At 45.6% G+C, this 13851-nt stretch overlaps 1 protein-coding gene across 1 annotated transcript in view; it reads right to left on the bottom strand.

Moving 5' to 3' along the window:
- Window positions 1–13851, bottom strand: part of LOC143941044 (phospholipid-transporting ATPase IC-like) — a 198272-nt gene that overhangs the window by 144303 nt on the left and 40118 nt on the right. The window contains exon 3 of the mRNA XM_077462954.1: window positions 13301–13398. Within this exon, the coding sequence (XP_077319080.1) occupies window positions 13301–13398 (98 nt within the window). The remainder of the gene's footprint in view (window positions 1–13300; window positions 13399–13851) is intronic.

The following is a 13851-nucleotide window of genomic DNA, read 5'->3' as shown; positions in this document are numbered from 1 at the left end:
AGAAGCCATGGTCATTAACATGGAGTATTACCTTGTGTCTATAACAGCTTCTTCTGTTTAGGGAAGAATTTGGGGTGTTTTATGGAAATGTGTGTCCATTTAATCAAAAGAGCATTTGTGAGTCAGGTACTGATGTTGGATGACAAGGCCTAGCTCCCATTTGGCATTCCAGTTCACCCCAAACGTGTTGTTTAGGGTTGAGGTCAGGTCTTTCTGCAGGCCAATCAAGTTCCTCCACACCAAACTCATCAAACCATGCTTTTATGGAAATAAACATTTTGGTTGCACTTTGCTATTCCCTGATACAGTATATTCTTCTCAATGAAATTTATCAGGTAGAAACATGGCTTGTAAGGCATGGCCACTCCGCCCGGTAGGGCAATACTAACTTCGGGGGACATTGCTAAGTTTCAATGGTTTATCTCTTTATGGTGTTGGCTTTGTGGACAGCATAATCATAATAGAAAAGAAAAGAACCTTACCCAGGAAAAACCCCTTTTCAAGAATGGGTAGAAAGAAGTGCATAATTATCTAAAATTTCTTATGCTGGAGAGGATGTGGTTCCACGGGCACACTGATGCACATTATGTGATATTGTAAACACCTTTGTAGTTTCTGGAGGAGAATTTTCCAACTCATAGCAGAAATTTAAAATCACCAGCCTTAGCACTATTAAACCTGGATATAGAAAAATATCCACTTCCATTGTGCACTTCCGTATGGTGATAACCCACATACCACCAGACTGATAATTACCAAGTGGCCAGACTGATAATTACCAAGCACTGGAAAAGACCGTTGGCACCCGTTCCTTCAGAAACTAGATGGTGAAAAACAATGTTTTATATATGAAAAATTGCTAGAAATTAGATGGGATAAACTCCTTATTTTTGAAAAACACTGGGAAGCATGGACTAGATAGATGCCTTGGCCTTAAGATCTACTCTGGGGGGGCATGTCCGGAAGTTGACCTCAATGGCAGCCTAGCTCTCTAGCTCTCCTCCAGCCTAAGCAAAACAGCACCTTTGGGGACGATCTTACCACATCATATGGGTAGATCCAGGGCCATCCACTCGTCCGCAGCCCGGGGGACATCTCTACCCCCACCTGGACCCGCCACAGACCTCCGGTCCTTCTTTCCGCCGATGGATCTCCCGCTTGGCAGAGCTTCTAAGATGGCGCTGGACACGGCTGCGCCTTCATCCCAGACCCCAGCTTTGGCTCCTCGGCTGCCACACACTCAGCGGCAGGGCTCGGGAGACCGCCGGGTCAACCCGAGGAATCCCGCGGACTCCTCTCCCTCAGGCGCGGTGAGTCCAGTACACAGCACTTTGCCCCAGACGGCCCCACAGCTAGGCCTGAAGCCTGTAATGCCAGCCCCCTCCTCTCTGCAACAGGAGACCGCACCACCTGGAGGGATGAGTCACACATGCATCCCTGTGCTCCCGGAGGCTCCACACCCAGATCTGCAACCCACCATGCCGGGACCCCCCTCCCACAGCTAATGGACTCATTGGATGGTGCAGTGGACCCCCACCTGGGCCCCACACACCAAAAGGTCGCACACCTGTGCCTGAAGCCTGCCATGTCGAGCCCCCCCCTGCAACATACGCAGTGCTCGGGTGCGTTCCCCCGCCTACTGAGGACTGCTTCAGACCCTCGCAACCAAGCCATAGATCCAAGATCCCCATCCTCCTCGGATATCTCCGCAGACTTCCCAGCCCTGCCAGCTCCTATATGCTCGACAGGCTGTCCACTTTAAGAGCCTGGAGGTACTCAATTGGCCACTGACAGTACGGTCATTGACCTACCGCCCCTTAAGGCCTGAAGACTCTCATTCCCACAGGCTCTGGGTCCTCTTCAGAACCTGGATAACCCACCCACCTCCTATGCACAGAAAGTGTGCCCTGCCACTCAACTCCCACATGGAGTGGGTCCGAGGGGGACTGCCACCTCAGGCGACCTCCTGGGAGGGGACATGGGACCCGCCACCCAGGCCCTCTCATTCATCCCACAGAGCAGATGTCCTGCACCCTCAACCGCTACCGCCGTGCATGTACCTACCACAGCAGGAACCAATGGCGGCCCAGGTCTATCCCCTACACCCACAATGGCAGTCATATCTGCAAACGATCCCCACCAAAGAGGACTTTAAGCAACTGGTCGAAGACGTGAAGTCCACGTGCTGTTCCGAAATACAAATACTACAGATGGGCCTCAAAAACCTAGCTGACAGGGTGGAAATGGCCGAGGAAGACTTTCAGGAAACCAAGCTTGCAGTGCATAGGGTCCAAGCCCAAGGGGCTGACCAACGTACCTTGTTACGGGACATGTAACGACACATAGAAGACCTAGACAATAGGGGGCACAGGAACAACATCAGAGTAAGAGGTATCCCAGAAGCTGAAGGCCCCGAGGACATACACACCATCTTACAGGACGTGTTTAACAACCTTTTAGGGGAACCCGCCACTAGGCACATTGCAATGGATAGGGAACACCGAGCTCTTCCCCCTAAGAGCGCCTCTTCGAACCCTAGAGACATTATCTGCAGGATTAACTCTTTTCCCTTGAAAGAGGAGATAATGCGGCAAGCCCGTCTGGCCCACAAAGTGACTTTTAAAGATTCTTCAGTGCAACTTTTCCCTGATCTTTCATGCATCACCCTGCAAAAGCACAGACTCCTCCAACCCCTGCTACACACTCTGCAAGACGAAAATATCCCATATCGTTGGGGATATCCCTTTAACCTCACAGCCAAGCACCAGGGCAAATCCGCAACTTTGAGATACCCAGAGGATTTACAAGCTTTTTACGAAGATCTGGGAGTAGGGATGGCCGAACGGTTCGCCCGGCGGTCGTTTCGCTGCGAATTTCGGCTGTTCGCGGTCCACCCGATCGGCAGACTATTGCCTCTGTTTGCCCGGCGGACTTCCGTGTTTACTGTGTAAAAGAACTTTGACCTATGATGACACATCTATCATGTGTTACAGGACATCCAATTGAGACATTACAGCACATGGACACTTGGACATTCCCCCTAACTTATAAATAGACCCGATCCGGCGGCCATTTTACATTCTTTCGTATGTCACTATAGGGAGAGGTTGCTGTGTGGAGCAGGGAGAGACTGCAGTGACCCAAATCGCTAGCTATTAGGTCCACAAAAGTTATTTTAAGGACTGGTATGGTATAGGTGTTAGGTGTAGTTCAGGATATAGGTTTGAGGCACTGCTATTCAAGTCATTGTTGCAGCAGCCTGTCTTTTGTCAGTGTAGAGAGAGGGACAGGACGCTGTCTGCAGCAGGGACAGTCAGTTTAATCATTAGCTGTTACTATTAGGTCCACAAAAGTCCTTTTCAGGACTGGTATGGTAAAGTAGTACAGGATATAGTTTTGAGTGCTATTCAAGTTATTGTTGCAGCAGCACATAATAATATAATGTACATGTATAATATCCTTTCTTCCAAATATAGAAAGAATATTATACTTGACTGCTGCCCTTCTGCTGCAGTAGTCCTTTATTAGTATAGGGTCTGAGGTACAGTCTGCTAATCACAACCTACTAGTTCCACAAAGGTCCTTATAAGGACTGGTAAGGTATAGTGTACTACAGTATATAGGGTTGAGTGAAGTACAGTCTGCTAATCACAACCTACTAGTTCCACAAAGGTCCTTAAGGACTGGTATAGGTGTACTATTTAGTGTGCAGTATATAGTTGTGTAATACACATATAAAATACTTGCACATACTTGACTTCCTCCTGGGGCTGCTTATTATGAGGGGCTCCCACCATCCCTGTGCTGTGCTGACTTCCTCCTGGGGCTGTACCTCTGCTGTGCATATTATGAGGGGCTCTCACCATCCCTGTGCTATGCTCATTATGAGGGGCTCCCACCATCCCTGTGCTATGCTCATTATGAGGGGCTCCCACCATCCCTGTGCTGTGCTGACTTCCTCCTGGGGCTGCTTATTATGAGGGGCTCCCACCATCCCTGAGCTATGCTGACATCCTCCTGGGGCTGCTTATTATGAGGGGCTCCCACCATCCCTGTGCTGTGCTGACTTCCTCCTGGGGCTGTACCTCTGCTGTGCATATTATGAGGGGCTCCCACCATCCCTGTGCTATGCTCATTATGAGGGGCTCCCACCATCCCTGTGCTATGCTGATTTCCTCCTGGGGCTGCTTACGGTGCAGGTGTCAGTGCTGTATATCACGGTGCTGGTGTCAGTGCTTTATGTCACGCTGCTGATGTCAGTGCTCTCTATCACGGTGCTGGTGTCAGATCACTCTATCAAGGTGCAGGTGTCATTGCTGTATGTCACGCTGCTGATGTCAGTGCTCTCTATCACGGTGCTGGTGTCAGATCACTCTATCACGCTGCTGGTGATCATCTCCTGCACCCTCTTCTTTGCTTACCCTGACCTTCCCTCTCCTCCATTGCCTTCATGCGCCCCACAGTCCTGAATTGTCAGAATTTCACATATAAAAAAAGAATGCTTGTAGTTGTCGATCCCAGATTCACCTCATACATGTGTTATGTCATTGGCCATGTGGTGGGATGTTTGCACAGCTAGTAATTATTTTGTGGCTGCAAATTTGACCTGTAGGTTTGCAAAGTTCGCCTCCCATTGAAGTCAATGGGGCCCGCCGCAAACGTTTACTGTTCGCGAACTATCGGCTGCGTTCTCGGTCCGCGTTCGCGAAACGTCCCGTCGGAAGTTCGTCCATCACTATCTGGGAGTTCATACTCCCCTGCCAGAATGGGATCTCGTGGCTACATCACCCCCCCCACCTACTGTTTGGCAGAAATTCCCCTCGCGACAAAGACCCAGGAACAGAGAGGCGTCCCAGAAAAACGCTAAACACAGGAATGGCTGAGCCACCCTAAAACCCTCCCTTCTCCGATTAAAGAAGAAGTGTTTTGATTTTTGATGATGAGCGGACTAGTCCCTGGACATTACCTAGCTACTAGTCCCTCCTGGTGCATCAGTTTTTAATCCCCAGTTTTTTCAATACAGGCTGGTCCTCAAGGAGACCCGAGAGAGCAGATATCTCTCTGCCTGCTCCCCCCCCCCCCCCCGGTTGTATTATTACAGTTTATAGTTTTATACTTACAGTCCAATAAGACTGGGACCGGACTCCCTTGCAGCCACCTGCCCCGGCTTTTGGATCTCAGATTGGGTGGCTCCCTGGGAATCCGTTTAGACCTGTGTATTTTACCCCCACGAGGTTGACTAATGCTATATGTTACGATATCTCACAATTTACTGAGTACTAATTGTTTCCTTATTCTTCTTTCCAACTTTTCTCTCTTTCTCTCTCTTTGTCACCAGGGTGGAGTACACAGCGATATTGGAAGATTCCGTCTGATCAGCCTCCCGGAGATCTCCCGTGCCTGGCTCCTGGCAGTCGTCACCGACTCCCGACATCAGGTGAGACCCCCCCTTTCCCGACCTGACACCATGGCTAAGATTTTATCCCTGAACGTTCACGGTTTAAACTCCAATAAGAAAAGACATCTGGCGCTAAGGGAATTTAGACAATTTTCAACAAAGAGACGCACTGTGATAAAGGGGGGTCCTTCGCATTCGCCTCCAGACACTTTCCCCAAGCTTACCACTCCTCAGGTTGCCGTAAACAAGCTGGGGTAGCTATCCCTATTAAGCACGGTGCCCCCTTCATCTACCTAGACCATTATAGCAACCCCCATGGTAGCTTCCTTATCCTCCAGGGAACGTAGCAAACCCAAAAAATTACCCTCTGCCCCTTTATACGCGCCAAACGCCCAACAACATAGCTTCCTTTCTAAAGTACTGACCCGCCTTTTTAAATCTGAACACAGCTATCTGGTGGTGGGCAGTGATTTCAATCTGGCCCATTTGGCAACCTCGGACCTCCTCGTGGCGACCTCCCAGGCATCCTCGGCTAGGGCCCTTAGGGACTCGAAGCTCTTCCGCCAACTCACTAGACGATATGCTCTCTTCAATGCCTGGGCTCTCCACCCAGGGGACCGGCAGTAAACGTTCTACTCAGCCCACCACCAGATGCACTCTTATATCGATTATCTCTTTGTAAATAACCCCACGCTCAAAATAACACATACCGCACAGATCCTTCCAATCTCCTGGTTGGACCATGCCCCAATCTCAATCGCCTTGGACTTGGGCTCCCCTATGATTAGACCCTTCAATTGGAGACTAAACATCTTTCTCCTACAGCACCTCCCCTCAAAGTCAGAACTAGTCTCCACTTTAAAACACTACTTTGCAGAAAACAACACGCCTGACATTTCACTCCCCACACTTTGGGAAGCCCATAAAGCCGTTATCCGCGGTAGATGTATAGCACTATCTTTGGCTATGAAGAGGAATGCCATTGCTACAAAACTCAGTACTGAAAAAGAGCTTAGGGTGCTAGAACTTCAACTACAAACGTCCCCAACCCTGAAGTTCCTAAAAAAAATCACAAACTTACGTATGACACTAGAGAAGGCATACTACGACAAAGGAAACAAGGCCTATTCCCTCTTAGTGAGAAAACTGCGAGACAGCGCACATCTGTCCACTCCCCATCAGATTAAAGACGAATCCAACAATGTTCTATCCCACCCTAAAGATATTGCTAACACATTTGCAGAATTCTATACAGAACTCAACAACAATCCAGACATCCCTAGCAATCCCTTATCCCTAGATATCTCCCAACGTATGCAACAATATCTCGTGAAGAGTGGTATCCCTCAGATCCAGGAATCAGATCTGGCATCCTTAAATACCCCGATTACAGAAGAAGAAATTGAACTAACCATTAAATCTTTACCAGCCCATAAGTCCCCAGGCCCAGATGGTCTGCCCTATGAATATTATAAATCCTTCCTCCCTCTCCTACTCCCTTATATGTGCAAACTCTTTAATGCATTCCTACAAGACTCCCCCATCCCGCCGGACATGCAGCGCTCCTTTATCACTTTAATCCCCAAACCTGATAAGGATCCCATCCTTTGTGCCAATTATAGGCCCATTGCGCTATTAAACTCAGACCTAAAAATTTTCACAAAACTGCTGTCTGTACGTTTGAATATGGACCTCCCCTCTCTCATCCACAAAGATCAGGTGGGCTTTGTTCCCCTCCGACAGGCGGGGGATAACACCAGGAAGGTGATTGATCTAGTTGATGTGGCGAACAGGGAAGGCTCGCCGTCCCTTTTACTCAGCCTGGGCACTGAAAAGGCATTTGACTGGCTGGGCTGGCCTTTCCTGTTTGCCACCCTACGGCACATTGGGTTTGCAGGCAATACGCCATCTTTACTCCAACCCCACCTCCCAAGTCAGGACCCCATTTGCAATCTCACCTCCACTTTCTGTCTCTAATGGTACCCGACAGGTTTGCCCATTGTCGCCCTTGCTATTTGCCCTTTGTGTAGAACCCTTAGCAGCATCCATCCGGCAAAATCCAGATATAAGAAGAATAGCTGTCAGGGGCAAGGAATTTAAGATTTCGCTATTTGCGGACGACATAATCCTTACCTTGACACAACTTAGGATTTCCCTCCCCAATCTACACAAAGAACTTGACCGATACGGCGCCTTCTTGGGTTATAAAATAAACACGTCTAAGTCAGAGGCCCAATTAACATCCCAACTTTAGAAGTCACACATCTGCAATCCAACTTCTCTTACCACTAGAAATCCACCTCCTTGAAGTACTTAGGGGTACAAATCACCCCAAGCTATACCTCCCTCTATCAGGCAAATCCCTCCCCCCCTTTAGCTCGATAAGGCAATGGCAAAAACACTGTATCTCCCTCCTAGGCAGGATAGCTTCGGTAAAGATGACAATCCTTCCAAAACTTCTTTACCTCTTTCAAACATTACCTATTCCCGTACCTTGTAATCAGCTGAGAAGATTACAAGCGGATTTACTTAAATTCACATGGAACCACAAGGGTCATAGACTACCCCAATCAGTATTGACGGCATCACGTCTAGATGGGGGCCTTGCATTCCCTAACCTTATTAACTACTACCAAGCAACCCAACTACGTACAATCGTTTCATGGTTCACCCAACGATCCTACAATAGGTGGTCAGAAATTGAAAAAATATGGCTGGCCCCAATCCACCCTAATTGTCTGCTCTGGAGTGTGGGTGCGGAGGTCCCCCCTGAACGCTTACTGGGTTCTATGTCCCTGCTGCGTTGCCTTTGGCGGAGGATCTCCAAGACACATAAGCTGGCGTCTGAAAGATAGCTCCTAACATCATTTGTTTGTAATCCCAAGGTGCCAGACAGTCTAACTCACCAAATGTCTTAACCATGGGCATCGCAAAATCTTTTTCATTTTGGGACCCTAATAGACCCCAGGTCACATAGGTTATTGCCTTTTGCTGACCTCCAAGCCAAATTTGATCTACCACGCCAGTCGTTTTATAGTTACTTTGCCCTGACCATTTCACCCGATTTACTATTTTCTCCTCCATCTCCCTTTGAAAATCTAATACTAGCAGGCATGTCCAAGAAGGGTTTAATATCAGACATCTACAAAATAATAAATGCCTTTTCTATGGAAACTAAAGGCAAGCTCAAATGGGAAAAAGCCCTCAATGAAGAAATTCCCATGGAACAGTGGCGGGTGATATGGTCGCAAGCAGCCAAAAGCTCCCTATGCACCTTATACAAAGAAAATTCATACAAAATACATTTTTTTTGGTACATGACCCCTGATGTTCTCCATGCCATCTACCCCTCTACCTCCAGCTGTTGTTGGCGATGCCACTCGGACAAAGGCACACTTTTCCATATCTATTGGAGCTGCCCACTGATTATCCCCTTTTGGAAGGAGGTCCAACAGCTGCTAGCCCGCCTCTTGGATACACAGTTGCCCCGACCCCCAAATCTTTTTTGCTAGGCATACCTCACCCACAATTATCCGCAGCCCAAAAAGAACTCTTTCACCATATCTTAACATCAGCACGCTGTCTTATTGCCCTAAATTGGAAAAAGAAACAGCCCCCCACCCCTGCTGCTCTACATGCTAGAATCAAAGATGTGGAGCTGATGGAGAAGATGACTGCCAGGATGCGGGACAGGCTGGAAGCCCATGACAAAGTATGGAGTCTTTGGAATCTCCAGGAGGACTGAATCTGATTGGATATGCTGGACCACCTGGGTGATCTCTATTATTTTCTCTCTCTTTTCTCTTTTCACTCCCCCTCCCTCTATTTACTCGAGAGCAATCTTATGACTCTTGTTCATTTGCAAATACAGGTACATGTGATTATATGCTCTCTGGATGCAGGTCCCATGATTCTACATTAGCCACAAATGGTTTAGCTAATAGTGACCTGTGAAAAGAAACCCAGAAACTGCTGATAAGAATTTGTATTTATTTTTTCAGCTGGCTCAGACTTGTTTTTTCCTTTTCTCTTTTTTTTTGTGTTTCTCTCCCTTTTTATTACTTTCTACATGAGCAAATATATACTGTAGACTGCCGATCCTTTCCTGTTTCAAGTGTATTGCAAATATATTGAATAAAACGTTAATTGAAAAAAAAAAAAAAAGATCTACTCTGATTACTTTCTACAAGGAATTTAATTGCACTGCTCAATAATATTTAACATTGTAATACTTCTCATCATGCAAACCTTGGGAATACTTTAATACATTTCCTTCTTTGTTTTGTTGTTTTTCTATTCATTTTATTTGATTGACATGTAAGCCCTTGTACACACGGCTGGACATTCCGACAACAAAATCCGTCGATTTTGGCCGAAACTGGTGTTACATACACGCACACGGTCAGACAAAGTTGTCAGAAAATCCGATTGTTCGTAACGTAATGACGTTATTTCGTTAAGACGGGACTACGTTCAGGCTAGTAGCCAATAGCTTTGGTCTAGGAATTTGATCTGAGCATGCGTGGCACTTTGTCCGATCAGAATTCTCTACAAACGATCAGACAAAGTACGATCGGATCATGTTGCCAAAACTTTTTATAGCCCAGCTCTAAAACTTTGTCGGTCGGATATTCCGACAGAAACAGTCCGATGGAGCCCACACACGGTTGGATTATCGGACAACACGGTCCAATCGGACATTTTCCGTAGGAATGTCCGACCGTGTGTACAAGGGCTAAGACTTCTTCTATACTTCGCTGGCATGGCAGTCTTTGTATTGTTCTTGCACGGTTGTATGCCTTTATACTTCAAAATTTATAAAAATAGAAGGAGAAAAAATAAATATCTGTTTGTCAGTTTGAGAATGATTTAGCCCCCATTCACATTGGAGCAACTTGTCAAGCGATTTGACAGGTCAAATTGCATGACAAGTTGCATCCTTTTGCCGACTTTCTGGTGCCGCATCGATTTGAAAAAGTAGTACATGCACTACTTTTGCCGATTTCAGGTGCAACTTGAATAGACATCTGTGCATGAAGATGCACAAAGTCACATCTGAGGTCGGACATTCTGCTTTGAAATTGTGCAATTTCAGATCAAGTCGCACGATTTCAAAGCCACATTCAATGTAAATGGAGGCTAAATCAGATAATGTTGGGACCAAATCGTTGACGAAAAATGCAGCCTGAGCTTTAATTGCATCCCAATCTATCGGGCTGAGATCTGGACTTGATGGACCTTGCTTTGTGCATTGGCATGCAGTCATGTTGGAACAGGAAGAGGCCATCCCCAAACTGTTCCCGCAAAGTTGTGAGCATGAAAATGTCTTGGTATGCTGGCGCCTTAAGAGTTCCCTTCACTGGCACTAAGGGGCCAACCCCTGAAAAACAACCCCGCACCATAATCCCTCCTCTACCAAAAGTTTTGGACCAGTGCACAAAGCAAGGTCCATAAAGTCATAGATGAGTGAGTTTCAGACTCCTGACCTCAACCAGATAGAACACCTTTGGGATGAATTAGAGTGGAGACTGCAAGCCAGGCCTCATCCAACATCAGTGCTTGACCTCACAAATGAACTTCTGGAAGAATAGTCAAACATTCCCATAGACATATTCCTAAACCTTGTGGACAGCCTTCCCAAAAGAGTTGAAGTTGTTATAGCTGCAAAGGGTGGGCCAACTCAATATTGAACCCTACGGACTAAGACTGGGATGCCATTAAATTTCATGTGTTTAATAATATAGTGTACATTATTTTCTCTTTATATTCATTAAGAGATTGATGAATGTGGGTATATTATTTTATTATCTGATATATATTATTTTTTCATATGATTTGATGATTCATATGAATACTGAGGTGTTTTCAATATATTTTGATAGTTACAGTGTTTTTTTTTTGCATCTTTCACATTATTTACACATGATTTGATGATTTTTGTATGTTTTGAGTTAATTTGCATTCTTACACATACTGGAGCGCTTTACTACTTTCTTCTTTAGAACTATTACACTGTGTGTGTTGTTTTGCCTGTTTATGACCTCTCACTATCATCATGTAGTATATAACTTCCACTGCCGTTGAAATTGCCTTTAGTGTTGAATCTAGAGCATGTGTTTGTGCATCACCATTGTTCATTCATGTTGTCAATTAATATATGGCATGAACTGACAATTATATTGCCGCTATAATTTGCTTCTGTTCTCTTGTGAACGTTAAACACAAATCTCCACAGCTGGATCTAAGATACGATCTTGTACAAAGAAGTGGAATTTGCAGACGTCTCTCCAGTATGCCTGTTTAGGCCTGATTCACACTTGTGCAGGTTGCAGTTTGCATATTGCCGGTGCATTTTTTTTTTTTTTCAATACACATCTTTAACCACTTAAGCCCTGAACCAATTTGCAGCCAAAGGACCAGGCCCCATTTTGCGATTCGGCACTGCGTCGCTTTAACTGACAATTGCGCAGTTGTGCGACGTGGCTCCCAAACAAAATTGGCATACTTTTTTTCCCACAAACAGAACTTTCTTTTGGTGGTATTTGATAATCTCTGCGGTTTTTATTTTTTGCGCTATAAACTAAAATAGAGTGACAATTTTGAAAAAAATGCAATATTTTTTACTTTTGCTATAATAAATATCCCTCAAAAATATATAAAAAAACGTTTTTTTCCTCAATTTAGGCCAATGCGTATTCTTCTATGTATTTTTGGTAAAAAAATTGCAGTTAGCGATTATTGATTGATTTGCGCAAAAGTTATAGCGTTTACAAAATAGGGGATAGTTTTATAGCATTTTTATTAATATTTTTTTTTTTACTAGTAATGGTGGCGATCAGCGATTTTTATTGTGACTGCTACATTATGGTGGACACATCAGACATTTTTGACACACTTTTGGGACCATTGTCATTTATACAGCAATCAGTGCTATTTAAATGCACTGATTTCTGTGTAAATGACACTGGCAGTGAAGGAGTTAACCACTAGGGGGCGAGGAGGGGTTATGTGCGTCTTTTTTTTTTACTGTAGGGGGGCGTGGCCTGGCATGTGATGTCACTGATTGTCTTTGCCTATAACAGGGAACAGACGATCAGTGACAGCCACAGTAGGAAGCACGGGGAGAGGTTTGTTTACACAGACCTCTCCTTGTTCTTCAGCTCTGTGACCCAATCACGGGACACTAGCGGGCGATCAGGTCCTTAGGTCCGGGGGCCACGGTCACGGAGCTCAGGACCGGGTCGCGAGGTCGCCGCCAGCGCCGAGCTCGCGACCCATGGCTAGGCACTTAAAGAGCCACGTACAGGTACGTGGTTGTGCCAAGCCGAGCCATTCTGCCGCTGTATATGTGCAGGAGGCGGTCCTTAAGCGGTTAAATCATTGAAGTCTATAGAACCAAAAACCAGAAAAAAGTTTTTGGCCCTTTCCATAAAATGCACAGATGTAAACCACACCATAGGAATCCATGTTAAATGGACTGTAGTGAGTTTCTGAAAAACTGAAATTGCAATAAAAAATGCGGAGGCATGAACCAAGCCTTAAGCCCCATACATACTATCAGATTTTCTGCTGATTTTTGTCTTCAGATTTACCAAAACCATATAGTGCAAGGGCCTGCCTGATTGCATACAAATTGAAACGCCTAAGGTTTGACCTCATATTATATGGTTTTGGTAAATCTGAAGGAAAAAATCTGCAGAAAATCTGATAGTGTGTATGGGGCTTAAGTGAAACCTGTCTTTGGAATTCTTCAGGCAGTATTGATCCCTTTCTCAAATAACTAAGAAGACCGTTTTTTTAATCCATATTCCATAATGTGTGACACTTCTACTTTTCAGTCTTCCCTTTTTATAAAATGTACAATTGATTCTTACAGGAAAATAAGTAAAATAAAATACATACAGCATATTTACTTTTCTTAAAGAAGAAATAATGTTTCTTCATGAATTGTGGTTGATTGCAGAAGTTAGGATCGTTTGCTTTCACCTTCCAGTTGCAAGCTGAAAGGAAAGAAGAGATTTTTTAGTATAACTGAGCTTTTTATTTTGGGTGGTGAGCAGTGCACCACGGTTTATTTCCAAGAAGCGGAGATGGGTCCAGGATGATACACCTTTTTTTTTCCCTCCAATACTTTATTTAACTGCTTCCCTACCGGCCACAGTATATAGACGTCGCAGTAGGGAAGCGGTTAAACCAGGATCTTGGTTGAGGCTACAACCATGATCCCGTATCATTTTTTCAAGCTGGCGATTGTCTTTTAATGTAAGGCCCCTTTCACACTGGGGCGGGGCAGGCGTCGGCGGTAAAGCGCTGCAATTTTTAGCGGCACTTTACTGTCGTTTTAGCAGCGGTCTGCGGCCGCTAGAGGGGCAGTTTTAACCCCCGCTAGTGGCTGAAAAAGGGTTAAAACCGCCTACAAAGCGCCTCTGCAGCGGCGCTTTGCCGGCGGTATA

The sequence above is a fragment of the Lithobates pipiens genome, unplaced genomic scaffold (genome assembly GCF_037356315.1).
Source record: "Lithobates pipiens isolate NorthernLeopardFrog02 unplaced genomic scaffold, aLitPip1_a1.2 Scaffold_3, whole genome shotgun sequence".
Taxonomy (NCBI): domain Eukaryota; kingdom Metazoa; phylum Chordata; class Amphibia; order Anura; family Ranidae; genus Lithobates; species Lithobates pipiens.
This window is presented reverse-complemented; position numbering and strand designations above follow the sequence as displayed.